The sequence below is a fragment of the Asterias rubens genome, chromosome 3 (assembly GCF_902459465.1).
Source record: "Asterias rubens chromosome 3, eAstRub1.3, whole genome shotgun sequence".
Classification (NCBI taxonomy): domain Eukaryota; kingdom Metazoa; phylum Echinodermata; class Asteroidea; order Forcipulatida; family Asteriidae; genus Asterias; species Asterias rubens.
Window position 1 is genome coordinate 20,247,254 of NC_047064.1, and position 27,119 is coordinate 20,274,372.

The window sequence follows — 27,119 nt, forward strand, 5'->3', positions numbered from 1 at the left end:
AAATAGATTTTACATTTGCTTTGAATAAAGCCTCCTTCATTATTAACAGTGTGACAAAAAAATCCATGTCATTATTCAGTTGAGGTTTGCGGTGGCACCATGTGTAAATCTCTTTTGTGTAGTGTTGGTTCAGAGAAGAACAGGTGGTTGACCATCAGTTCTTCTAACACTACTTAAGATGACTGTCGCCCTCTTGTGACAAACAAACTAACCCTTACAACATAAAGACTAGTCTGGTTCCCAGACCCAAAAATCTCTGACTAGGCTCTGTCGAATTTAGGGTCCGGTATCACCCAAAATCACGAGACCAAAAAGGAGGAATTCCTCCTCCTTCGAAGTTATTCGAAATGTTCCGAACGTGTTGTCGTCAACATTCGGACAGTATCGTTCATGTTCGGTACGGACTCGTAATGTCAGTCCTGTCGGCCATAGATCCAGGAGTTTTTATGCCAGTTATTGCCAATGCAGGCGTTGTGCCTAAATAAAGCGTTGTTCAAAATATAAACCTGGGAAATCGCTCCGGGATCTGGTAAGTTTTTGTCCTTTTTCGTCAAAAATATTTTTTCAAAGGTGTTTTGACTTGAGTGTTCATTAGACATTGATTGAGGATTAAGTTTCATGATTTTTAAAAGTGGTAAAATTGGGGAAAAATCTGGTGACTAGCTGTCGAAATTATACGTGTTGAACCAGATTGTCATTAATTGAAGATCAAAATAATCTCGTAACCCTCCGGCCTCCCTGCTGGCGGCCGTTGGGAGGAGGGTTACGTTAACGCTAGTAGATAGTACGTGCAGACATGGTTTCCCTGGAGATGACCCCCGACCTTGACAAGTTGCGTCATGATCTATTTTTAACCGTGGGTGATACCTGACCTGAGATTTTTAACAAGAGACGTCAAGGAATCTTTGGGCAGGGGACCAGACTACATAAAGACCAATAAAATACATTGCCAACATTGTTTTTTACATTTGCTGTGTTGAGTTTCCGTTCCATGTGTTATTGTCGTCATCGTCATCGTTTTGAACCGTTGCCAAACGGTGGATGTTTCCTTCCTGTCTGGAAGATGAACCACCAGCCCCTGGATTCCTTCTCCTGACCTGGGAACTAAGGACAACAAATAGAAAATACTATTTGTAAAATTAAAATAAAAATAATACTATTAATTTTGTTTTTTACCCATACACCGATGTGTGTTAGCACTGTATACTCAGTACTTTCCCCGAGTCATGTGAACAAATATCATAGGCATATTACTCGGGTGGGATTCGAACCCACGACCCTTGCAATTCTAGAGCAGTGTCTTACCAACTAGACTACCGAGGTTGCCCGGTAGCTAGAGGCAGTTCGAATCCTATGTAATAATATTAATAATATTAATAATAATACCATGTTCATTTATTGACGGCAACCATATCGCCTTATAAGATTATTTTCAATGGGCCATCCCTAAAAAGTACAATAAATTAAATCTGCAATCAAATTAAGTTAAAAAATGTGTTTTTTAAACATTACAAGAAGGCAACAAAAAGGTGGATAAAATTGCAAAGAACAAACATTAAAAAAAAGCACACCAAAACAATACAACATTAAAAACACCACACCAAAACAAGGTAAAAACCTAGTTTAAAAAAACAGCACATTCATGGTGGAAAGGCATGGCATATTTGTTTCAAACCTCCAAATTTAAAATTAGAGATGCCCACTCCAAAAAAACAGACCAGCCAGAATGACCCAAATCAGTGGTTCCAGGCCACACTTTGACTAAACTCAGTGAATTGTTTTTGTATTTTCTGGAGTTGATTTCACAAAGAGTTAGGAAAGTTATGACTAGTCCTAGGAGATATTAAAAACTTAAGGCTTTAGTAAGGACGAGTAACTCATCCTAACTCGAGATAAGACTAGTCCACCCCTGCAGCCGTTTTCACGATACATTACGCAACTGCGTAAGTCCACTTGCGCAATGTTTATGGCGTAACTTATGCGTTGCGCAAGTGGACTTTCGCAGTTGCGCAAAGTTTTGTGAAATCAGCTGCATGTCCCTAAATTACTAAATAGCACATTTCTCTAAACCTGGTGCCCTTCTCCTAACCTGGGACCATAAAAAATAGTAAAAACATTGTCCAATCGATTTAATCTTGTCTGTGATCTTTCAACTATTAACACACTGACATATGCAAGGTTGTTACTTCACAAGAGGAAATGGCCAACCACACTTTATTGTGTACAGTGTTTTTTTATTTTTATTATGGCGCTTATTTTAAAGCAAAAAGGAGAAAATCAGTTGAACAGATTGAAAAGTTGCCAGCGTGTCAATACTAAAGTAGCACATGCTTCTGTCTGAGAATCCACAAAAACAAGTCAGGCAAAATTCATTGCACCAAATTTTTGATTATCATCAAATCTTTACCCTTCTTTTAACTAAATTTCATCAAAAAAAAACAAAAAAAAACTAATTAGATCAATGTATTTTGTTTTGCTGAACTTTCGTTATAACTGGAAGACACGGCTGGGACTGTTTCTAAAGGTGATGCTAAGGATGACCTATAGTTCAATACATGATTACACAGTGAGGTAACTGTAGCCGTAGTTGTTCCAAAGCCGTATCCGCTAATTTTTACACAGCCTTAGGTTTGTCCAATATCACATTACCTTTTAGGTCTTGCACCTGTTGAACTCTGTGCATATTCATTACCAGATGGTGCAGTCTGCTCCACAGGCACCCGACTCTGTGCAGCTTGAACCTCTGGTTGGCTCGGTCGGCCAAACAGGAAGTTATAAATGACGTTCCAGAGAAAGATGAGTGGTGCTAGGAGCATGGTAAAGAAGCCAAGCGAGCTACCAGACTTGGATGCTGCTGATGAGGGACTACCAGCTGCTGGGATGTCCTTCAAGCGACCCTAACACATCAACATTAAGAAAATGATTTGGTTTTACTCTTACACCAGAGCAGTTTCTAACTTACTAACTAGATCACAGAGGTTGCCGATAGCTTCGGTTGCAACAGAGATAAAGAATATTGTTTGGTTTTTACCCTTTATTACAATGACACCACAAACTTTTCAATTCTAGAGCAGATGTCTTAGAAACAAGACCAGTGATTTGCCCGGTAGCTAGAGCAACGGTTTAATACATGTTAACTTTGCATCAATGTGTACACACTACAGGCATATACTTTCCCACAAGTTCTATGAAAAAAACTCACAGGCATATTACTCGGATGGGATTCGAACCAATGACACAAGCAGTCAAGAATTCTCCTTAAGATGAGCAAAAAAAAAAACGTTTTAACAAAAAAAACTTTTCTCAATTCCAGTCCTCCTCAGAACCACCTAATTTCACAAGAGAGATGGCACCGCACCTTACCTATTGCACCTAAACAGTTGCAAAACTATGTCCTTAAAGCCCGGTTCATACTTCCTGCAAACGAATGCGAAGCGAATTTGACGTGAATTTGACGTCACACCCTCCTTTCGCAGCGATTATTCGCAAGGGAGTGGAGCAGAGTTCAACTGCTGCGAATTGTTCGTTGCGAATTTGTGACGTCAAGATTCGCTTCACATTCGCATTCGCAGGAAGTATGAACCGGGCTTTAGTCCGAATGCAAATGCGAAGTGAATTTTGAAGTCACATGGCTGTTTTCGCAGCGAACGTTCCACAGGAGTTGAGCACATTTCAACTGATGCAAATGGTTTGTTGCAAATTTGGTAGGCAACTTTTGCTTCGCATTCGCATTCACAGAAAGTATGAACCAGGCTTTATTGTGCATTCATGTAGAGCTTCATATCGTTCTTACACTCCCCATCTGTTTTTAAATAACTTACCGGAACCACGATAATTGCTGCTGTTGGAACCAGGTCAAGATCCACAAAGGTTGAGTTCATGTTCGTAGATGAAAATCGGCGTCGGGGAAATGTGGTCGACATCGTAAACTCTCTCATTGCTGAGCCAATATTCTGTTGGTAAAATAAGTTTTGTGGTTGTAAGATAAAGTAAATTAGTAGCCAAGGGTAACATTGCGCAAAAGATGAAGATTTAAGATTGATCTTAACTGTGTATCAACCTCAATTGCGAAGCAGTGTAATGTCCAAACACAAATCACTATTCCAATACTTGAAACTCATCTTCAGATGATACTTAGTGGTTTGTGAAATCCAGCCCTCCGGACACATTACAATCTTTATCATACAGTTTCCAAGAAACAATCAAAGGAGGCGAATGAAGTATTGGAAAAAGACTGCTCCAAGCTCAAAAAATAATATAAATATCTACACGTAATTCTTAAAATTGTCAAAGTTGTATTTGCGTCAAGAAACTGACCCTATCAAAGTTTTTGGGAAAGGCTTAAAATGACAGAAAAACACACAACACAAAAAACTGAGAGTTTTCTAAAGACAGTTTATGTATTTAGTCCCACCAACCTTTCTCAGGTTAATAAGGTCCTTACTTTCTTCTCCCAACATTTAATTTAAACCCACATAAACAGAAATTCCATCCCACCTGCATTAAGAAGTCTTGAGCCTCTTGTAGCGGGGCCTTAGCATCGAATTGCTTCATGAGTGTTGATCCATCTGGTAATCTGAACTGGATACGAGCAACGTCCCTGAAACAACAAAAATACAAACATGAATTCAAAGACACAATGACTCACATTTTGTCCCTCACCCTTTCATTGCCAAAGTCGTACATGTATTCAAAAAGTGTCATCGTACATGTACGACCAATAAAATACACCAAGTTTCACCCCGGGGGACGACACAATCAGCCAAACCACCATCCAGTGGCCGTAGCAGGAAGCAGCGCCACCAACCGACTGGTGGTGTCTCGTTCTGAGGATGACTAGTGATACTAGTCAAAACGTAAACGAAATTTACGTAAGTGTTGGCTGTGTTTTGTAGAAAATTAGTTTGCTAATAGTATACACATTATCACGAGAGGGCATTCCTCAAGAAATACTACTGACTTTGGTATGTAGCAAGGCAACACACATCATCCAGGTCAATTTCGTTTGGTGAGAGAGACTTTAAAAAAAAAATGTATACATAGTTTTGAAAAACCTTAATAAACTGCGTAAAAAAACAAGCAGGCACTGATGAAAGAGTTAAACTACAGCCATCACAAATCCTCAAAGGAATACATTTTACTCACAAGTTTTGCTTAAATTTGGAGGATAAAGCTCTACACAGAGACTAACCTGTGGTCAGAAATATTTTGAGGTGGGCGCTGATTAGAAACAAGAAGATTTAAATTTGAGGCCATTCCATAAAGGAATGCATTAGGAGGTAGAGGTTAAAGGAACACGTTGCCTTGGATCGGACGAGTTGGTCTATGAAAAGCGTTTGAAACCATTTATTATGAAATGCATATGGTTAGAAAGATTTTTTAAAAGTAGAATACAATGACCCACACAATTAGCACTCAAAATTGCACGGTTGTCATTTTACGTCGCGAACTAACACGGTCGCCCATGACTCCCATAAATGGCCGACTGTGTTTGTCGACGAAGTAAATAGAAAATGATTTTTGGGGTTGAACAAAGAATTGACTAGAGTGGGATTCGAACCAACGACATCCAGATTAACGTGACAAAATTTACCCAGTCAGTTTCCCTTGCGGTTTATGTAAATAGAAAACCGTGCAATTTCGAGGCATATTTGTGTAGATCATTGTAATCTACTTTTACAACATCTTTTTAACCATATCGATTTTATTAACAAACGGTTAGAGGGCACTTCTTCAAAGACCAACCCGACCGATCCAAGGCAACGTGTTCCTTTAAAGATTTTTTTTAAATTTTTTACATTAGACATTGATATCAGTTATACTCACTTTTCAATAAGTCACCACAATCAACAATCAACATAGTTGTTAACTTTTTGCAACACATGGGGCCAAATTCCTCTAAGTTTTCCAGTTAATTGATTCACAAACACCTATTGAAATGATTGATCTGATAAAGTTTCCATGTGTTGGTTTAATTTTTTTCTTGACAGTTCCTTTTACACCTTTAAAAAAAAAAAAAAAAAACCAGGTCTTCCTCATTTATTATGAATCTTAGTAATAAACTGCATTACAAGATTGCATGTTTGCAACAGCTAATTATATTTTCTCATTTTAAAATTAAACTAGTGTCAAATTCAAGCCTTGTGGTTCTAGTCCATTACAAACATCACAGTATGAGAGAGAACGAGAGTAAGGCAGAGAAGACCACACTATACAGTACATGTATAATTTAAAAAGGTTTGACTTTTCCGTCTCCAAACTCTGCATCGAACATAACTTTATAAGTCCTTTTTATAGTCTCTTCCTTGACTTTTTCCCCACCAGAGTATGTCACAGTGTGAGATTCCTCCACCACTTCTGTCACTTTCCCTCGTAAAACTCTTTCCAATTTGGTGAGGGGTACACTTGTATTTGGGTTCTCACACGTTGACGTCACAGAACTTTGTTCTTGACTCGAGCCATGCAAAGCAGTCATGGAACTTGGTTCCTGGACCAGACTGCAAGCAGCCGTTATAGAACTTGGTGTTTTGACTAGGCCTTGTGATGAGGTCTCAAGACTTGATTCTTGGGCCGGAACAGCAGTCAAAGAACTTGGTTCTTGACCCCGGCCACGAACAGCAGTCAAACAACCCGGTTCTTGACCCCGACCACAAACAGCAGTTACAGAACTTGGTTCTTGACCCCGGCCATGAACAGCAGTCAAAGAACTTGGTTCTTGACCCCGACCACGAACAGCAGTTACAGAACTTGGTTCTTGGACCAAATGATGAGAAGTATTGCTTTGTGCAGGGTTTGGTACATGTTTGTTAGCAGGTGGTACGTAAGGTCTTTTGAATACTACAGGGGACTGTTTAGAAGAAGGAATATAAGCAGAAGATCTGGGAGGGAAGTTCATCGAGTTGGATGCAACAAAGTTTGGGGCCTGTCCATGAACCATTCGTGGAGTTGAAGTGCTCTGTGGATAATTCAAAACACTGTTAGTGTTGGACATTCCAGAACCTCCATACATTGCAGGCTGCAATGACTTATTAGACATTGGCGGTGCGTTAACTAGCTGACCTCTTTGTAGGGGAAAGTTACCCTCAGTCGGTATTGTCGCTGAAGAAGCAGACGTCTTTCTAATACTCTGGGGATAAGCGATCGCATCAGATACAAATGAACTTCCTATGTTTGGTCTGGCTAGACATGAAGCGTTTATCGATGTATCTCTGATCTCTTTGTCCTCCTCAGTGAATCTTAAGGTGTCGGATCCTTGAGGGAGAGCCTTCATGTTTCTGTATTTCTTCTTAATTGTCCAGGGGGACTTCTTGCTTAACTTAGCCCTGTTTCTCAACACTAGTTCTTGTCCCGTACGATGTTCCACTTCCTCCCTCGTCTCAAACTCAATGATATCCACTTCGCCTACAAACTGCTGATGAAGATGGCAGTAGTGCCTCTTTAGGTTGTACTTCCGCTTAGTGTGGAAGACGCAATGTCTACACCAAAGGAAAAACGGAGGGCCATGGTCGCTACGTAGATGTCGATAGAGACTGCTCCTGTTTTGATACACATTTTTACATTTCGGGCACTTGAAGGAATAAGCATCTCCACCTATTCCTTGTACCTGGCTGATGTCATTGTCCGGCCCCAAGTCTCTGAAGGGACCATCTTGATCAGAAGAGCATGTCATAAAAGGAAGCAAGCTGTTACAGACGTCTAGACTTTGTCGACTACTTGAAGGTATCTCTGAAGCAGAAGCATCTCCAACGAGGTCAGACATTCCAAGATGTTGATGGAAAGGCTCATAATCTGATGGGGATGTTTCATGATCGAATTCTGGTGTCTCTGAATCGGACATCATTTCTGGATTGTTTTCTTCCCCTAGATCATTGTCATCAAACAGATCCCAGTCGCTGTGATAAATCTGCGATTCATCATCAGAAAAGGTAGACTCATTTACAGCCCCTACATACTCATTTCTCCCCATCATCTCTTGCATGAGCTCTTCCCTAGCCTGAACATCAATTTGGTTACTTCCTTGTTCCTCCTGTTGCTCCCGTCTCTTTTTCTGTTTCTTGGTTTCAGGAGTGATCTTTTTAAAATCTGAGAAGTATCGCAAGTGCATCTTTTTGTAGTGGCGGCGGAGGTTGTCTCTTCTGTTGCTGTAAAAGGAGCAGCGTCTACACCAGGAGAAAGTTCGACGTCCATGATCCAGTTTAATGTGACGACACAGACTCGTGTACTGAGTATATTGCTTTGTACATTTTGGACACTGGTGCATGTCTGTGCTACCTCCTGCTATCCTTTCATATAAATCAGAGCTGTTCTCATCGTTCTGAGAACCAAAAGCGGCCAAACTTAACTCGGACATAGGTTGTGAATCCAACGATTGCTTGTCTGGCTCAACTTTTATAGGGACAGAGAGAAGATTGTGTTCACTTTCCTGTGCGTCTTGTAAGTGTCCTTCCACTGATGTTATTGCTGTATTGCTAATCCCAGAAACATCTTCAGACGGATGGGTCGGTAAAGGCACACTACTGGCCACAGTCGTGTCTTTTCTGACCTTCTTCTTTCTACTTGCACGTCTCTTAGAGGTCGCTGGAGCCGTCTCTGATTTTTCACTTTGAACTCGCTCATTTCTTGCCTCAATGCTTTCAAATCGTATGGATTCTAGTTCATCTATTTGGAGAGGATGTTCCATCCTGTAATGCCGTCTTAAGTTGTCTCTCCGATTAGTCTTGAAGGAACACTGTCGACAGAATCCAAACAACTTGGGCCCATGCTCAATCCTCATGTGACGGTACAGACTTCCGGGCTGGTGATACTCATTATCACATTTTAGACAGTTCCATACTTTGTACTTCCCAACTGTAACCGGTTCAAGTCCTTCCCTTCTCTGACCTTTGCCCTTTGACCTGCACAAGGAAGCAGATGGAAGGACATGACATTAGCAACAGCTTTCGGAGGTCAGTTTGCCGAGTGTTGTCAGTTGATTGGGATTAATCTTGGTTTAACAGATTGCTGAAGTACATGTAGCTGATAATGCCACCTATTCACTAGTCTCTCCTTTTAATTCTCTCCGGTGATCATCCGTATCAATCAACTCAAAGTCCTTTCCGATGCATGCTACACTTCTTTAGTTAACATGCAACCAAATCTAGAGGCCCTTTGTCTGCCATACAGGTGAAACAGCCAAAGAAAGATAATAGAACAGAGATTGGGGCCAAAAGTGGTGTTTTTGTATTGACAAGCAGTTGCTAAATGCTAAATGATTGTATAAAATGAAGGTGAAGTTTCATACAATGAAATAAAAACATTTGGAACTTTTTGCAAACCACTCATCAATCAACTGGGGTAGCATGCCTTGTAACTCAGACAAATTCACGCTAAACAGTCACCCAGACCAGTTAATCTCTAATTTATAACTCAAACCAATTAACGCTTTAGAACAACCCATCTTAACAGTAAGCTGTGCATACATGTAAAAGTCGGGAGTCCCTTCTCAAAGGGTAAACTATGAATTATTTTAACCCTACTCACATATTGATCTTTCTTTTCGGAGCTTCACTAGCGGCAATCTTAGCAGCTTCAGACGCAGCCTCCTTCGTCTTCAATCTCTCCTTCTTCTCTACATCATATTTTGATTGCTTTTCGGCTCGGTCTCTCGCTATCTGCTCGCGGATACGCTCCTTGGCGAGTCTGTCCTCCTCTTTCTCCTTTCGGATCTCCCCGGCAAGACGTCTGGCCTCTTTCTCGGCTCGTTCCTGCGACGATTGCTGGACAGCTTGACCGACCTTTCTGCGTTCGATTTCTTTCATTTTTGCTTCCTAGGAACACATGAAATTAACATAACATTGTGAAGACATAATCAATTATCTAAAAGATTGATACAAAACAAACTTCTTCCTTTTTTTTTGGGGGGGGGGGAGGAGGAGGTTAACCTCAACTAAACTCAACCCTCATTATAAAGAGTACTGTTATAAAGAGGTTTGCGTCTAAAGAGTACATCCTGAAGTCCTGAATCTCATTACTGATTTATATTATTATAAAACGACGCTGACTCACGTCTGCTTTCTGTTTTTCTTTCTGCTGATGAATCTCCTCCATCTTCTGTCTGAGCTTCGCTGCCTTTTCAAGCTTAGACAGTTCTTTCTTCTGAGTGTCGGTAGCAGCTACGGTGTCCATGGGCTGGGATGGAGTCGATGAGGGACGCTTGGATGAGGTGCTAGAGGCAGCCGGAGACTGGCCGCTAGTTCCAGCTACTGGACTTGATGTGGACTGGGTGCTTGCCATCTACAAATTTAAAACAGAACACAATACACTGTCAGCATTCACATTATTATTATGGCCCTTTTCCAAACCACGACTTCGACTTTGGATTCGGCTTGAGGCTCAGTTCTCTCGTCTGAATCCCTGAGCGTGTATAGGCAAAGCACACGCAATTGTCAAAACAACCCGCCGAATCCAAAGCCGAAGCCGTCGTTTCGAAAAGGGCCTTTTGAGGCTAATAAGGTGCCACCCCTCTCAGGACTAACCTGGCTGATGAGGGAATAACCATTCCTACGCCCTTACACTCTTCCTCCACACCCACACCGTTCTTCTGCCCTTACATATTTCCTCCGTCCTTACATGCACATTAAATGGAACCATGGGCTCTGGATATCCAAACGATTGGAGCAAGTTCGAATGTGCACAATGGTTAACTAAAGGTTGACCATTTGCACTCGAACCCAGGCTGGTCGACCATTGGTTGACTACTGTGGTCGACCATTTGGAACCAGCCTCGAGCCCATGGTTTCTTCACTGGACCCAGCAGCATGTTCCATTCTAACATGTGTAAAGCGCAGAGGGGTACCAGTGACACTATAGCGAAAAGACAGAAGGTTGACTAGACTTCCAAATGAGTCGTTTGAGTGAGTGCATCACTGCGCTTGTACGTTGCTGGTCAGTAGTCAACCACGGGTCGACTAAATATGCCCACTCGAACTTGCTCTAGGTTGGAATTAATCAGTTATAGTCGAGTGGTTTGATTAATATTGAATTCATTCAGAACATCAAGAATAAAGAAAGCTCAATCTGACCTGAAGGACTGCCTGAATCTTTTGTTTGAAGTCTGAGGCGTTCACGTAGCCAGCCGCTCCTTCAAGAGGAATCCCCGTCTCTCCAGAGATGAATGATACACAAGGTACACATATGACTGGGTCTGTGGCTCACAGTTAAGGATCACTAAAGCAAGTTTGGTTTGGTTAGTCTTAGAAACCCCTGAGCACTTTACAAATATTTACTATTTGTAATTATTATTGATTTAGTACTAAGTAATGGTCAGGCTGGCAAATAAAATAAAAATAATGTGTGCAAATATTTCATGGTGTTTCAAAACACATTTCATTCTTTATCATCAAACATCTGAATTATTTAACCATCTGAAGATCAAACGATTTGGGATAGAACAAAGAGAAATTGACTAGAGCAGGCGTTGAACCAACAACCTCCGGATTAACGTGCCAGCGCTATACCAACTGAGCTATCTACCCCAATGTTGGCGGTCTCCCTACAAGTCAATATCTTTGTTCGTGGTTGCCAGTCAAAAGCCGTACAACCATTAGGGGATCGACAAAATATAAATAAACACTACAAAAACAATATTTTTATCTAAATACATATTCTTATATAATGACGGTAAGTGTAAGGATACAATACTGCGAGAACTGCTTACATTCATCACTGTGGAGAAAAACAAAGAAGTTAATTACAAAAACATACAAATTGCAAAACATGTCTTTTATTCATTCATTTTTAATAATCCAAAGCTGGTTGAAGGTCTCAATGGCTCTTCCTTGAACATTTTATCAACATCTTTGTTAAGCGTTTCTTGAAAAATAGTTGACAACTTGAACTACCCCTTACTCTTTTCAAAAATGGGTGAAACACCACCTCATGTAAATGTAGTCAATGTGTTGATTTGTAATATAAAACATGCCAATGTTATGCAACACTTCTACTTACCTGTCTGAATTGAATCGAATCACAATCATACCAGACTCAGTACATATTTGAGAAACGCCCTCGTCTGCCCATGTAGTATCCATCTGTTTTGAAACGTCATCTTCACCTGTAAATCATAAATGACAATGTGACATCACAAAAGTCTTTATCGATCAACAAAAATAATGCTCATTTTAATGTCAACCCTGATTATCAAATGAAACAGGATTTATAATCTTCAATAATATTAATAAGCCCTCAAAGATATAAGTTTTATAACAAGGAAATTGTTGACTTGTTTTGCTGAATCAAAATGCACTAATAAAACAAATAGTAATAATACGCCCTCACTCGGCCATAACAAAACGGTGTCGGAAATAACCGTATTAATTATCGTTCACTATCTGAAGAAAACAGTGACGTTGCACAATCAAAATACAAACATCTCAAACTTCTCACTAAATTGACCCACCTCGAACATAAACAACAAACAACACTCTTTTCTGTTTTGCTGCTGTAATAGCAGCAGTGATGGAACCCTCAAACCAATGCATGGTGCGAGACCAAAGCGGTGAAAATTACCACAACTTCGACTATTTTATTTCACACAACCCGAAAGTCGCGTAATTGTTGTCTGGATTCCAGAACTGTTTGTGTATGAAACGTAGTGAAACAGAATAGAGAACCAGTCTTAAATGGTCAATGGACTGGTTCCTGGCATTTACAACCGTTAGATTAATTTATTAAGAATGCGGGATCCATACCTCAATGATAGCATTTTGCCGTTGAGGGCGTCAAGTGCTCAACTATTTTTTTACACAAACAAAACATTATTGAAATAATAAATCAATCATCATAAAATAATTCCATCTTTCAAAAGGATGGTCCAGTAGATAACAAGCGATTTTTCAAAAAAAATTCAAGTAAGTAACCCGGATGCAGCAAAATTCAAAGGGCGTAGTAAGTGAAACCATGGAGCAATTTGCTCCATGGTGAAACTAAATAAGTTAATGTTGTCGGTCGTTTCGTCACAACTTAGTTAGTTTGTCCATAGAGTAAGGTTTGTCATCATGGTTTTGTAATCGAAGTGCTGACTCGCACAAGCCTGACCTTTTTCACTGTTCACTCCTGTCGATGATCAGATATCATGGGACCATTGTTCCACATGGTGAGCTGATACACTACACCATATGGATAGATGCCCTTTTAGTTTTAGTACTTGCCATGCTTACTACTTTTACTAAATGGGTTTGCCAGATGTTGTTTTTGTCCAGAATGGGAACTGAATTATGTTTGCATTTACTCTGGTATTTTTGCACACTACTAAAAAAACTAAGCTCTTTTGATTGTTTTTTTGTTGATAACTCAATACATTGAATTCAATTGCATTTGTTTGTTTTTGTTTGTTGGGACTGTTACTTTTTTCTTTTAGGTTTTATTTTCAATTCAAATTGGAACTTGTTTTCTCCTGTGCATGGCAATTATTAATTAAATAATGTGTTAGACCTAGACCTAGTGACTGGGGCGCTAGATTCCTTTTTTTGAAATTTTGACATTATCGGTCATGAACGATAATGTCAAAATTTCGAAAAAATTAATCAGTGCCCCAGTCACTGGGTGGGTCTAACACTTTAGCACAAAAACAAGCATTAATTAAACTCCACATAGTAATTTTCAAAAACATATATATATAAGTATATTATTATGCATTTATAATGCGCCATCTATCTAGTGTACAAGACCCTATTCCGAGGCGCAGAACAAAAAAAAACAATACATACAACAAAAAAGAAATGTAGAACATAATACAAAATTATACAATGAATAATCTACTGTCAAGACATGTAACGAGCTAAGTGTAAGAGGATTTAAATAAATGAGTTCTAAGCAAGTTTTTAAACAATGGAAGAGAAAAACATCTCACCATCCCATCATGGAAAACAATACAATAATAATAAACATGTTAAATTTGCATCTGGGATAAAGACTATAAAGGCCTTCAAATACAAAAAATAAACAAAGACAATGATAAATCACTGATTGTATCCATTATTCAAAATATTCTTAATTTTCTTTTTATTTATCCCTCTGTATAGGTCAATTTTATAAGCATCACAGACCTCAGAATCGTCATTGAGAATAGTGAAAGGGATCCTCTGTGAACAAGTGCATTCCACTCGCTGAACTGAAGACAAATTCTCTACTGAAGTCAAAATAAATTTGTTGAAATGTTCAAAGTTAAAGGTGCCTTACTCAACCTCCAAAGCCATCAGTGGAAATCAAAAGTGTGTCTCACAGCCAAAAAATGGTATCACAGCCAAAAAACTGGTTCTCACTCAGGAAGGAATAGGCTACGACTCTCTGTTTTATGGACGCTAGGAGGTGGGGTAGCGGTTGCCACTGGACTAGTTGCAAGTCTATTTTTGAAGCATAAACCTATTAAGGAACTCAGCATCCTTGGAGTCGAAGAGGCACAATGCAAAAAGAAAGACAAGAAAGATAAAAGGAAGAGAGGCGGGACTTCTGGTCTGGAGGAGGCAAAGAGGAAAGCAAGAGATTTGCTCCAGAGAGCTAAGGATGAGGTTGGGTCACCTGGTATTGTTGCTGCTGTAAGTGTTGACGGGAGAATTTTATGGACGAAAGGTGAGGAGAGAACGTCTCATCTATGTAGCCCAGCACAGGCCTTGAATTAACCTACGGCACCCACAACAATAGACCAATCCAGTAGGCTCGGCCCACACTGCACGTGTGAGCAAGAACACGTGGGGGCTCTCCGATGCCTTTCTGCACAACTCTGCCCCGCGCGCCAAGATACGCGCACGCATATGTCGGACCTTATTTGTCGGACCTTCGTTGCATTGTGATTGGTCAATACGCAATGGGGCGGAGGTTAATGGATTCGGTCTATTGCCCCCCTATCCTGTGCAGGCCTGTATGTTTTCAGGCCAAGGCATTTTCTCCATGGTAAAGGGCACCCTATGAGGAAATTGTTAATTTCTACTGGAGCATTTCAAGGGCACCAAGGCTATGACCAGGGGGCATGGAGGCAATCGCCTATGTATCAGGTCTGCCTACACTTTTGCTGTGGTGCCCTTTGCAAAGTTCCAAGATACAGAATTACATTTTCCTCATAGAAGTGCCCCTTTAAGAACAAAGTTCAAGGCATGTGTCACCATCTCCAAAATCCGAAACCCCAAAAATTATTAATGATTGCTATATTTAAAGGAACATTACAGAATTGGTTTTGCTAGTAAACAAGTTGCTGGCAGTGTAAGCACTTTATGAAATCCACCATAAACATAAACCGACGCACCTGTAGAAGTTTGAGATCGTTCAGCCATCTGGGTCACGAGAAAATAGTGAACAACGGATTACAAATTTAGCATGCCATTGATGCCAAAACAAAAATGAATAAAACGCTCACTGAGCGATAAACTCAAAACGCGAAATTAGATTATTTATTTCTCATCAAATATGAAATTTCAGACAGAAATATTTCGAGGGATGTTTTCTACTATCATCATCTTTAGACCGTGTAAGTTTTATGTAAATCTGTGATCTTCACGATTTTTGTTTATTACCAATTCAATGTTAACAGGGCTAGGATATGCAGATGTAGAGAACCGGCTCCCGTGTACAAGCAACAGTGTTCATCGCATTGCAAGCATCAGCAAATCTTTCACGATGGCAGCTGTAGCTAAACTCTGGGAAGAAGGAAAGCTAGATATTGACAAACCTGTTCAGTTTTATTTACCTGAGTTCCCTGAGAAAGAGGTTGATGGAGAGCAGGTACACTTTCTTGTTAGGGGCGGGGCCATGGATGGGGCCAGGATGGCTTTTAAGGGGATCCGAATGAGAGAATGATGATAGCCCATACGCACACGGGCCATTTTAAGGGAATCGAGCACAGTTAAAAATTCAATCGAGCTGCCAAGAGTTAAACCATGCTGCTTGTGTCAGGACTTCTAGTTGTGCTCCAAAATCAGCACGCCATGATGGTTGATCACTCACTCTCCTGCTATGGACTTAAAGAATGGAACACTCTTCCAAATCACATCAAGGATTCTCAGACTATTCATATTTTCAAGAAACTGCTCAAATGTTATCTTTTTCAACAAGCGTATTTTAATTAACTTTATGAGCACCTTTGAACAATTGTTGTTGCTTTTGGTATCTTAGAAATGCTTTTATTGATTGATTGATTGACTGGTTGTCAATGTTGTTGCGCAGACTCTGATTTCACCCAGAGTCCTGTGTGCCCTGATCATTTTTTGGACTTGCGTTGACTATTGTAATTTCACTGTGTTGGCCATTTCAAAAACATCACAGCTTGTAGTGATTCAGTCAGAGAAACTTCATTTTAAAAACCTTAAATGCCTTCATTTGAACTCACAGGTTGACATCACAATGAGACAACTGGTGTCCCACCTAGCCGGTATCCGACACTACAGTAAAGACTACATCAAGAAGCTGAAAGACTCGAAGAAAGACAATAGAACTGAGAATAAATTCACTGACCACGAGCATGATGGGAAAAACTCTTCCAAAGATGATCAGATGAAAGAACTGACTGACAATGGAAAGGAAAAATGCAACAAGAAAGAGAAAGATTCTGAACTGAAAGAGTTTTACGTCACGAAGGATTACTCCTCAGTTGTAGACGCTCTGGAGATGTTTAAGGAGGACCCGTTGATGCATAAACCAGGTTAGCTGAGATGAACTTTCATAAACCAGTTAAATCTGATGAGCAATGATGTATAAACCAGGGTAACTCAAATTTACATTGAAAAAACAGATTAACTCAGTATGTCATTCATGAACCAGTTAAATCAGATGAACTATGGTGCATAAACCAAGTTAAATCAAATTGACATTGATAATCCAGGTTAGCTCAGATTAACATTCATAAAATTTGTAAGTCGGGTGAAGAGTGATGCAGAAACCAGATTAGCTAAAACTGACATTGATAAACTAGATTTAAGCTCAGATTGGCTTTAATAAACCAGTTAAATCAGGTGAACAGTGATGAAATTGAAATGGTCATTAACTTCGACTCTTAAACCAAGTTAAGTTTGAGTGCCATTGACACATAAACCAAATCAGTTTGAACAGGTTTGGATAAACATTGACAGTTTGTTGGTTTAACATACCAGGTTAGTACTATCAAACTTCAAACCATTACCTTTAAATCCTTAGGTTAACTTGCATGAACAATCTCTTTCCCTGCTTTAGGAAGTAAGTTTTACTACACCACTCACGGCTGGACTTTAGTTAGTGCCATAGTCGATGCCGTCGCTGACCAAGACTACCTCACCTACATGGAGACGATCTTCAAGGATCTCGGAATGTACCACACCGTCCCAGACAAAGCCAAACCTCTCATCTACAACAGGGCCAGGGGTTACTCATACAATAAGAGAGGCAAATTGCTCAACTCGCCACCCGTCAATTTATCGCATAAGTGGGCGGGAGGCGGATTTTTATCTGATGTTGGGGACTTGGTTCAGTTTGGAAACGCCATGGTGTATAGTTATCAGTACACAGAGAAGCATAGAGGTAAATATTCAGTTGTTTTCTTGTGGGGAGGGGGAAGGGACAGGCAGAGGGGTGGCGGGGCCACCGATGTACAGAGCTTTCAACTCTTATTCTGTTGAAGTTTCCTGAAAATCAACCAATATTTCCTTGTTAAAAAAACTCCCTGATTATGAAAAAAAAAAATTCTGTTATGTTAAATGTAATTCTAAATATCTCATTGATTGTTGTACAAAGATCTCTCTGATTGAAAGATGCAAATATTGGTAGCTCTGTTGTATTGAACTTTTTCTTCTGCAACTTCCTTACTTCCCCACCTCTGCAGACCCAAGAAAGTGTAATTCTGTTTTCATTTTGTTCTCACTGCTTCAATTTCAGGGTGTGGAAGGGCGTTGTTTGTTTACTAAGAAATGGAGCTGGTGCATTCATTATTAGAAGACTTAATCAAATTATAGGAATGAGAGATTATATCCCAGTACATTAAAAGTGTTTGGAAATACTAAGTATATTTAAAAACGAGAAAGAAAAAAAATTTAGCTGTTGCGAACTGCTTATCAACAAACAAATGACCTATGGTATAAATGCAAAAAATTTAATAGGTAATGACCTGACGTTTCGACCCTAGCACTATAGTTTTTCTTGAAGGCTAAAATTAAAAATACATGTATATTATTATTTTCAGAAGCTGGACATCTACCAGGCTACCTCAAACCAGAGACTGTGAGGGCAATCTGGGCCGCAGTGCCCATCACCAAGTGCAGCTGGGAGCGTGACGGTTTCTACGCCATGGGTTGGGGGGTACGTGACAAAGGGGAACAGAAAGGCTTCTGCCCCGACAAACACCAACTTGTGTCTCACACTGGGGCCGCTGTTGGGGCAAGTTCCGTACTGCTCCTTGTACCCAGGAAATCAGATCCGTTGGACAAGACTCAACTGAATGATGGGTCACAAGAGGGCGGTGTTCAAGAGGATGGGCAACCAGATGATCAAAACGAATCCAATAAGCTGTCACAAAATGATGTTATGACTTTGCCTCAGGGAGTGGTCGTTGCAATAATTGTCAATCTTGAAAATGTGAATCTGTATAGAACTGCCATTGACATAGCCAATGAATTTCAAAAGATTAAGCTTTGACAAGAAAGAGGGGATTGTAATCTATAGTAGGTTGGTTCTGGTTTTGGGGTATGCATGAGTAATAGCTAGATTGACGACAAAACTAATATATTGGTAATTACTCAAACTAATTGTTAACATAAAAACAAATATTGTAATTACTCAAACTAATTGTTAACATAAAAACAAGCACTATCAATAGTACACAACAATGTGTGAAACTGCTCCCTCTGATGTAACATAGATTTTAGAGAGAGGTAATTTCTCACTCAAGATATTAAAAGACATCAGGCCTGAAGCTTTTTTAAGCATAAGAAAGCACACAAAATTGTGCCACAAGGGTGTTTTTTGACGACCAATTGAGTCAAATTTTTCACAGTTTAGTTATTTTATGCATATGCATATGATTGTTGGGATAGACCAAGTGAGAATACTGGTCTTTGACAATTATCTTTGACAAGGTGTCCAGTGCATTTAACCATACAATGTACTTGTTCTTTGGTTTGATTGGGGTTCTTGAAAAAAGAGAGAAATCTTGGTAATGGGAATTATAAAAAGTAATAAAAAAAATGCTGCAAATTGATTCAACATCTGATCAGTATGAATGTACTTGTTATTTTTGTAATTAAGAAATTTTAAACAACTGTGGTAGACTAAATCTGAATAAGACGTCATTAATCAAATATTTGTAAAACCGTTTTACAAGTAAAGGTGTTTTTGAATGGAACAAAACAATTTAGAGAGCGTAGATGAAGTATAAACTAATTTTCTGGTGCTCATATTGATTCTGAAGTTTTTAATACTATTCATACTATATAGTTAAAAAGGGACGCTAACATGGGTACTGTTTTATTTTTAAATGTAATAATATTTCCTATTCAATGCTATTTATTAACCGAAACAGCCGTGAAATAAAATATATTTCATTGAATCTACCCGATGTTATGTTGCCTTCATCATAAGATACACCGTCAACAAATATACTGAGTGAGCGCCACCACTGAGTTATGAGATTTAAAGCCATTATACACTTTCGGTACAGAAAAGAAATTAAAAGTTCACAGATTTACAAATAACTTACAGGGTTTACAGAAGGTAATGGTGAAAGACTTCTCTTGAAATATTATTCCATGAAATGCTTTGGTTTTTGAGAAAACATTAAAACAATATCAATTCTTGATTTCGAGAATTACGGATTTATTTTAAACACATGTCATGACACGGCGAAACGTGCGGAAACAAGGGTGGGTTTTCCCGTTACTTTCTCCCGACTCCGATGACCGATTCAGCCTAAATTTTCACAGGTTTGTTATTTGTTATATAAGTTGTGATACACGAAGTGTGGGCCTTGGACAATACTGTTTACCGAAAGTGTCCAATGGCTTTAACGGACACGACTGCTTGAATCGAAAGTACTGTACAGCTGAAGTGACATAAACACTGGAGTTTTCCAGCTCAGCGGGAACCTTACTTCACTTACGTACAGAAGCAAACCATCACAAATATTATTATTTTGTTTATCAATGGCAGACTCCATCCTTAAAGGAACACGTTGCCTTGGATCGGTCGAGTTGGTCTTTGAAAAGCGTTTGTAACCGTTTGTTATAAAATGCATATGATTAGAAAGATATTCTAAAAGTAGAATATAATAATCCACACAAGTATCACTCGAAATTTTCTTTTACCTCGTCGACAAACACGGTCGGCCATTTATGCGAGTCAAATGTTTGACTCGCATTATTAAACGGCCGACCGTGTTAGTTCGCAAAGTAAAATGAAAACCACGCAATTTCGAGGCAAACGTGTGTGGATCATTGTATTCTACTCTTAAACCAACTTTCTAACCAATGCATTTTATAACAAACGGTTACAGACGCTTTTCAAAGACCAACTCGAACGATCCAAGGCAACGTGTTCCTTTAAACCATTAGTTTTAAACATTTGGCCGAATTGCCTCCTGTGCCCAATTTCATAAAGCTGTTTAGCAGAAAATACAGCTAAGCAAAAAAAAATGATTGGGGCACCAGTTGCAACAATGTAAACTTTATGGAATGTTGCCGGCGAACCCGTTTTTTGCTAAGCAAGAATTTCCTGTGCTTAGCAGGTCTTTGAGCTTACAGACTTTGTGAATGTGGGCCCTGTTACTGCATTGTTGGAAATTACACCCCACCCCACGGTTTAAATTGGCCCGGAGTATAGAGAAGATGATTGGCAAAATATGGCTGTCCTGGGTCAGTGAGTGAACTTAAGTCAGGTGAGTCGGCGCGCGCGCTGTCGGTGAATTGCGTACGTGAAAAGGAAACGAGAAACGTCTTGCACCAAGACTAGGGTCTCCTTTGATCACGATTCACGATAAGCTCCAAAATATAAATGGACAGAAAATTGATTTAATGCTTATTTTATTGAGGAAGGCTCTGAGACAAAAACAAACATGTTTTCTTTACAATACGAATAATTTATAGATAACACGAACACGCGAGTTCCTGTTCATGTTTTTTCCGATAGGCCTGCGCATATCGGATGGCATACCACTGATAAAAGTGCCGGAAATGCTGACTACAATAACAGTAGCCTTATGTATGTACAAAGTGTATTCATTATAAACCACAAGGGAAACTGACTGGGTAAATTTTTAAATGAACAGAGACAAATTTTCTAGAGTGGGATACGAACCAATGACCTCCAGATTGACGTGCCGGCGCTCTACCAACTGAACCAATCTAGCAATCTAGCCCTATATTGGCGGTTTCAGTTAATTTTAAGAATAGATTCGATCAATCTACTTCACAACGCCAGATTTACGTTTTTTGTTATAAACATGTATAACACAAACGTAGAACTATAGTTTTGTGGAAATTTAATTGAAAATGTACAATCATTACATTCTACGTTTGTGAGAGAACAGAGTTGTAATCGGTGGAAGACAAGCTTCAAATTTGAATGCGGCGAATGTACATTTTTAATACAGTGTATAATGGAGCAAAAGAGATTAATCATTTTGAGCCTTTTTTTGTTTGAATTACCTTTTCAGCAATTGTTATAAACTTTCACCCGATAAATAGACATAATAGAGGCACCCGCAACATGCATAATTCACATCTTTATAAAGTCATAGTATTATTTACATCTGCAGGCAGCACGTATACACAGCGTTGTTTGCTTGATTTTGCATTTCTCAAAAAAAAAAAAAACAGTTTCAGCACTCTTTTAATTTCTAGGGGCACTTCTGACTAATCGCTGTTGTTTTCATTGTTTGCAGTTCTCCTTTAAAAAGCCCCCTTCGGCGCTCTTGTTTATGCCATTTACCATTTTTAAAGATATTACGTAATCATTGTATGTATGTGTAACTTATGGAAAGATGGTTCTAAACAAATTGAAATTATCACATTAGGCTCTTTTAATATGAAATATCCAGATTTCAATTTAGGGCACGTGCCCCCTTCCCATTACGCCATTTGATTTACAGCAGTTTTGGGTGGATGCAGATCATGTCTTTTAGGTTGAGCGGTTTCACGGTGCATAATTGCTGTTAATTTGTCGAGATGGAGAACTGCAACACAACTCGTATATGTTACTGTTTGTGGGAATGCAACTTTCCCAAAAGTACACCGTGTACAGACGTTACACTCTTGGGATGTTTCCGATTGTTTTCTTGGGTTTTTTCTTCTATCGCAAAAAGACTCATCGAAGGGAGGTAGGTATAGAGTAAAGCCCGGTTCATAATTTCTGCGAATGCTTCATGCGAAGCGAATTTTCTTGCGTCATTGATCAGGGAGCGTACCGATTATTGCGTCACCAAATTCGATTCCCATGTGGAGGAAATAAAAACCGGGCTTAGTTTCCCGTACGGATCGTAAAATCACTATTGTGGTTCATTCACCATAGCCTCATCAACCACACCCTTTAGAAATGCATTTCACCTTTCAAATTAGTGTCCATCAAAAATGTCTTTCGTAAATTGGTTCCGTGGCTACTGCCTTCTCATGGGCGGGGGCAGGGGTGTTAGCCTGGGTCCCCAACACCTCCATGTACTCATTATCATTCCCGTTACCAAACTGCTGTAACTGGGAGCACTCCATCACGGCACAAGCTTTCACACACCCCACTGAACCACGCCTGAAGTCGGCTTCAGGGTCGTGTAGCGAGAACGGTGTGTTATCGTTGTGGGTGCGCGAGGTGGGACTCGACGGTTGAGTTGCACCCGTCATTCGTCGCTGCCAGCGGGCGTACAGCAGCCCCAAGCCCGCTGCTATGAAAACGACGACAACGCAAAGCATGATGCCAATCACGAGCGTCATCTGCGACCAATCGCTCAGAGTGTCTTTTCCTCTATCATTATTTGTCCCCTTGTTTGATGTAGAAAATGACGATTTTGTTGTGCGAGGGTCCTCGACTCCAACTTGCCCAACACGTAGAGTAGTTGGTAGACTGATTCCAGTTATATTCAATATGTTTGTAGCTTCGCAGGCGACTTGTAGACCGTCACCCACTGTTGATGCATTAAGTACGCGAAGGGTTCTTCCTGAATCATCAATGACGAACTGTTCTGCTTGATCAGTGTTGTTGTGAAGATGATCTACGGCGTGTGTTTCACCGCCCATTGTTATTAACCACTTGAACGATGTTGCACTAGGAACGGCTTGGGCCTCGCAATAAAATTCCGCATCTTGACCATCTGCCAGGAGCAGTGTTCCAGACGGGGAGATGGTGACGTTTGTCTCCATCGCCAGGGGAGTAACAGAGCAACTAGTGCCGTTTGTATCTTCACCAGCAGTACAGATAAATGCTTCGAAGTTGTCATGCTCCGTTAGCGTCAACTCTACTGCTCTCGGCAGGCCTGGTGATAATTCCGTCATGTTATCCAACTTAATTCCATCCCTCGCAGACTTCCAAGAAAAACCTGCCGAATTCTGGCCAGTTGGCTCACTACACTCCAGTGAAATCCGATCTCCCACGGCGTGAGGTCCAGATGGACTCGTCCGACAGCTAGGCGGTTCAGGTAGGACCGTCAGCGTAGCATTCATTGACTTCAACCACTTTCCCATATTCTGGTTGTACTGCCAGCATTCAAACACAGTCCCCGTGTCCTCTAAGCTCACATCCTGAACCAGCAAAGTGTACACATTTTCATCCACTTGGATATCATACTGAGATTCATAGCTTGTTAAACACTTGGAGATGTAAGAAAAGGCGCCTGTTGACGCCTTGTAGCGACCCCAGTAGAAGTAGCTACATGTGAGGTCAGTACCACAGCGGAATGTTGCATCGCTGCCTGCTACCACGCTGGCATCTCTCGGATGCTCAGTGAAGATCATTGAGCCGATCGCAGTTGTGCAGACCATAAAACTTAACAAAACAATGCTGTGAATGTTCAAAGTCAGTTGACGAACCGTTGCCATCCTTTGTTTTCTTGTGATGAGGCAAGCAAATTGAAGATGCAGACGAGTCAGCAGGCCGTAGGCAAGAACTGCAACAAAGTGTACGACACTCCTCTACGACTCGAGATGACGTTCGGTTTGTGATATTTCAATAAGCTTCAAGCTTGGTGCATTGGCCACACAAATTACAATGCTACTAGGCCTCTAGGTATACCATTGACTTGAAAAAATAAGCGAGGAGTTTGTGTTTCTCCGAGATAACTATAGCTGGCTGAAGATAAAACCTGTGCCGGCACTGTGACGAAATTGGCGGCTGTGAGCAAATAAAGCGAAGTTTCATCCGTATCACATTGAAGGTATACCATTGAATTCAAGCAATGTGCGAGGAGTTTGTGTTGCTTTGAGATACAATCGACTGGCTCACTGAAGAGAACTTGTGCCGGCACTGTGACGAAATTGATGGCTGGTGAGCAGATGAAACAATGTTTCGTCCGTAGCAAAAAACTTTTCAATTCTTGCATTTGTGATAATTCAGGCCCACTGTAAAAGCTGAATCGGGTGGAGATTCACCTGTTATTGTCATGCACCAGAATGTATAAAAACTTTACTTTTCACTCATACAGTTCACCAAATCAAAGAGCAGTCGACAGCAGAACGAAACCAAGCAAGTATTGTCTGAATGACGAAGCCCGATTAGAACAATCCAGTCGGCTCGGTTTCACCATCCATAAACTAGAAAGAAATGGCCATGACTTGTACTGTGCAAGATGGGTCATAGATACCAACTGATCAAAAGTTATTCTGCATTGTAACAATAAAACAATCGTATTGTCAACCCACGTATCTCACAACACATCCTGTTTCAACCTCAAACAGTTGACTTGCAAACCGCATGGTAGGCCTACTGTTGTGACTGTAATTAGCTATACAGACAATGCGTTTTAAAGGCACTGGACACTATTGTTGGTAGTTAAAATAATTGTTAAGTACAAAATGTTGGTATACTGTTGGTAATTACTCAAAATAGTTGTTAACATAAAAACTTACTTGGTAACGAGCAGTGGCGAGCTGTTAATAGAATAAAACACTTGGAGGAACTGCTCCATCTGAAGTAAACGTAGTTTTTGAGAAAGAGGTAATTTCTCACAAAAGTGAGTATTGAAATACTTTAGGCCTGAAGCCTTTTATTACATTATTAGGCATCTGAAATCACACAAATTATTTTGTGCAAATAGTTTTTTTTTTTATTCTCTTGCAACTTCGATAACCAATTGAGAGTCCACGATATCACAGGTGTTATTTATGCATATATTTGGATACAGAGAATACTGGTCTTTGACAAAGTAGAAGATTTTAATGAGTGGCAAATAAATCGAGGATGCTGGACTGACCTTTCACTTATATCCACCGGAAATAAACCCCAAGTGGAGTCGACCATGAGATATGTAGTCCAACAGGCCAGACCAACCTTTAAAGTAAGAAAAATAAAAGAAGCCGACCAGCCGATCAGATCGGCTACCCCGGGTGGCCGAAGGTCGGGTCAGCCATACAGACGTCGGTGTACTTTAATGTGAGACTTTCTAAACTAAATCTGACCCCAACCTATTAAAAAAAAAAAATTAAACACACATGTAAAATGAATTATGAAAAAATATCGTCACCGATTGAATAATTGCGACTGATTGATTGTCTCAAATCGTATATTTCTGGGGATAACTTGTTGTCTTTATTTGCATGTATTCAACCCTTATGTGTATCTGTGGAACTGAGCCTCTTGAACTATGGCACACCTTCTGAGATGCCGTCTGATGGAGCAAGTGTGCAAAGAAGTTTGTCTACTATAGCTGTGAATGAAACATGGTATATTGACCGTCTAGAAGAAGCCTTGAAGAAACCTTCTTTAACAAAATCAAAGAAACACATCTTGGGAAAAAGAACAGTTTGAATATATGGCAATGGGAGCTCCTGAACGCCTTCAAATTAATTTCCACACCAACCTTTTTGTTAGATTGTTGTTGTTGTTGTTGTTGTTTTTTTTTTTTTTTTTGGGGGGGGGGGGGGTTGCGGTGGTGTTATTTTACAGATTACCACCATTGGGTTTAAGATACCATAATGTCGTGTACTATGTCCCCAAAACAACCTGCACGCAACCAGATCGAACTTAGTCTCACACCGGGGCTCAGTCAGGATGGAGTCCCGGGCCAGGGACACTCAGCTTTGTTCCCTTCAACCTGCTCGCGACCTGGTCGAGTTATAATCGTGAACCTTGCATGAACTTTGAAGTCAGGTAAACCATTGCAAAGCAAATAAAATAGACCTGGTTTCCTCAACGAAACTCATTGAACTCGGCAAATAGTGTGAATTGTTTGATGCCTGGGCAAGATAATGTGCATTGTTTGTAGGCGCAGGCACGATGTCACACTTTTTTTTGAACTGTCAAGGTTTTTTAGGTGGGCTTGTCAAAACAGTTACTAATAACTCTGCAAAATCTTGTTCAATATTTTTGGCAATCAGGACGAACCAATTAATTAAGATACTTGGGTCAACGGAGGAGTTAGTCAGGTACAAAGTACACGTCTTTAGTTTGAACCAATTCTGCAGATGCTTGTGACAGTAATCTGGTGGGAGTATTATTTCCCCCGTTTGTAAAACGTTTGTCCTGAAAGCATGAATAGGCTATAGGCCTACTGAGATTTTCATAACTCCATGAAAGTTTCATCGCTCCATGAAATTGTTATGACGGTTTTAAATCAGCAGCACGTGGTGTTTAGGCTTATTTCAAATACAAATTAATGTTGGTTTGACTCGCACCATGCAAGTCGCTCAAGTTGACGATATACAGGTCATCTTAATGTGGATATTGTCCATTGGATGAATGACAATAGGATTGTAATTATACCACAATTCCACAAACAATTAATTTTAGTCAACGAGAAACTGTCGGTAAAATGTGCCATCGTTGGATGGATAACAATGGGTGCGTTCGTTTAGCTTCCCTGGACCATCCCCGGTCTGCCCCGGTTCGTTCGAATAGCTTTTGACGTCATTCCAGGGGCTCACCCACTGCTTGTGGAGTGGGTCACTTGGGGGCTGGCCCCAGGTAAACGACGTCACTACGAGAGCGGTGAGTGG

At 40.2% G+C, this 27,119-nt stretch overlaps 2 protein-coding genes across 5 annotated transcripts; one reads left to right on the forward strand and one right to left on the reverse strand.

Annotated features, from left to right (window-relative positions):
• Nucleotides 1–849: 849 nt before the first annotated feature.
• On the reverse strand, nt 850–12,598 carry LOC117288205 (UBX domain-containing protein 4-like). Of its 2 annotated transcripts, XM_033768956.1 has the most exons (10): nt 12,437–12,598; nt 11,986–12,091; nt 11,675–11,703; nt 11,061–11,182; nt 10,045–10,272; nt 9,520–9,806; nt 4,498–4,600; nt 3,822–3,953; nt 2,650–2,897; nt 850–1,104 (listed from the first exon to the last, which is right to left on the reverse strand). In XM_033768956.1, the coding sequence occupies exons 1-10, from the start codon at nt 12,516–12,518 to the stop codon at nt 963–965; spliced, it is 1,479 nt and encodes a 492-aa protein (XP_033624847.1). In that variant the 5' UTR covers nt 12,519–12,598; the 3' UTR covers nt 850–962. The 2 variants fall into 2 exon arrangements, with proteins under 2 accessions (XP_033624847.1, XP_033624846.1); XM_033768955.1 differs by lacking the exons at nt 850–1,104; nt 2,650–2,897; nt 3,822–3,953; nt 4,498–4,600 and adding an exon at nt 5,731–8,894.
• Nucleotides 12,599–12,882: 284 nt separating this feature from the next.
• On the forward strand, nt 12,883–18,714 carry LOC117288588 (serine beta-lactamase-like protein LACTB, mitochondrial). 3 transcript variants are annotated; one of them, XM_033769504.1, is made up of 7 exons: nt 12,883–12,928; nt 14,061–14,607; nt 15,563–15,753; nt 16,360–16,437; nt 16,471–16,669; nt 17,197–17,520; nt 18,179–18,714. In XM_033769504.1, exons 2-7 carry the CDS (start codon nt 14,193–14,195, stop codon nt 18,628–18,630), a joined length of 1,659 nt encoding a protein of 552 aa, XP_033625395.1. In that variant the 5' UTR covers nt 12,883–12,928; nt 14,061–14,192; the 3' UTR covers nt 18,631–18,714. The 3 variants fall into 3 exon arrangements, with proteins under 3 accessions (XP_033625395.1, XP_033625393.1, XP_033625394.1); XM_033769502.1 differs by having other exon boundaries at nt 16,360–16,669; XM_033769503.1 differs by lacking the exon at nt 12,883–12,928 and adding an exon at nt 13,046–13,132 and having other exon boundaries at nt 16,360–16,669.
• Nucleotides 18,715–27,119: the final 8,405 nt, after the last annotated feature.

Coding starts and splice junctions, on each gene's coding strand:
- LOC117288205 (XM_033768955.1), bottom strand. CDS start 12,518: ATGCATTGGTTTGAGGGTTCCATCACTGCTGCTATTACAGCAGCAAAA. Junction 10,273..11,060: donor AGATTCAGGCAGTCCTTCAG/GTCAGATTGAGC, acceptor TTAAATTTGTAG/ATGGCAAGCACCCAGTCCAC. Junction 8,895..9,519: donor CCGAAAAGAAAGATCAATAT/GTGAGTAGGGTT, acceptor TTCCTTGTGCAG/GTCAAAGGGCAAAGGTCAGA.
- LOC117288588 (XM_033769502.1), top strand. CDS start 14,193: ATGTTCAAAGTTAAAGGTGCCTTACTCAACCTCCAAAGCCATCAGTGG. Junction 14,608..15,562: donor GAGAATTTTATGGACGAAAG/GTGAGGAGAGAA, acceptor CAATGTTAACAG/GGCTAGGATATGCAGATGTA. Junction 16,670..17,196: donor CCCGTTGATGCATAAACCAG/GTTAGCTGAGAT, acceptor TCCCTGCTTTAG/GAAGTAAGTTTTACTACACC.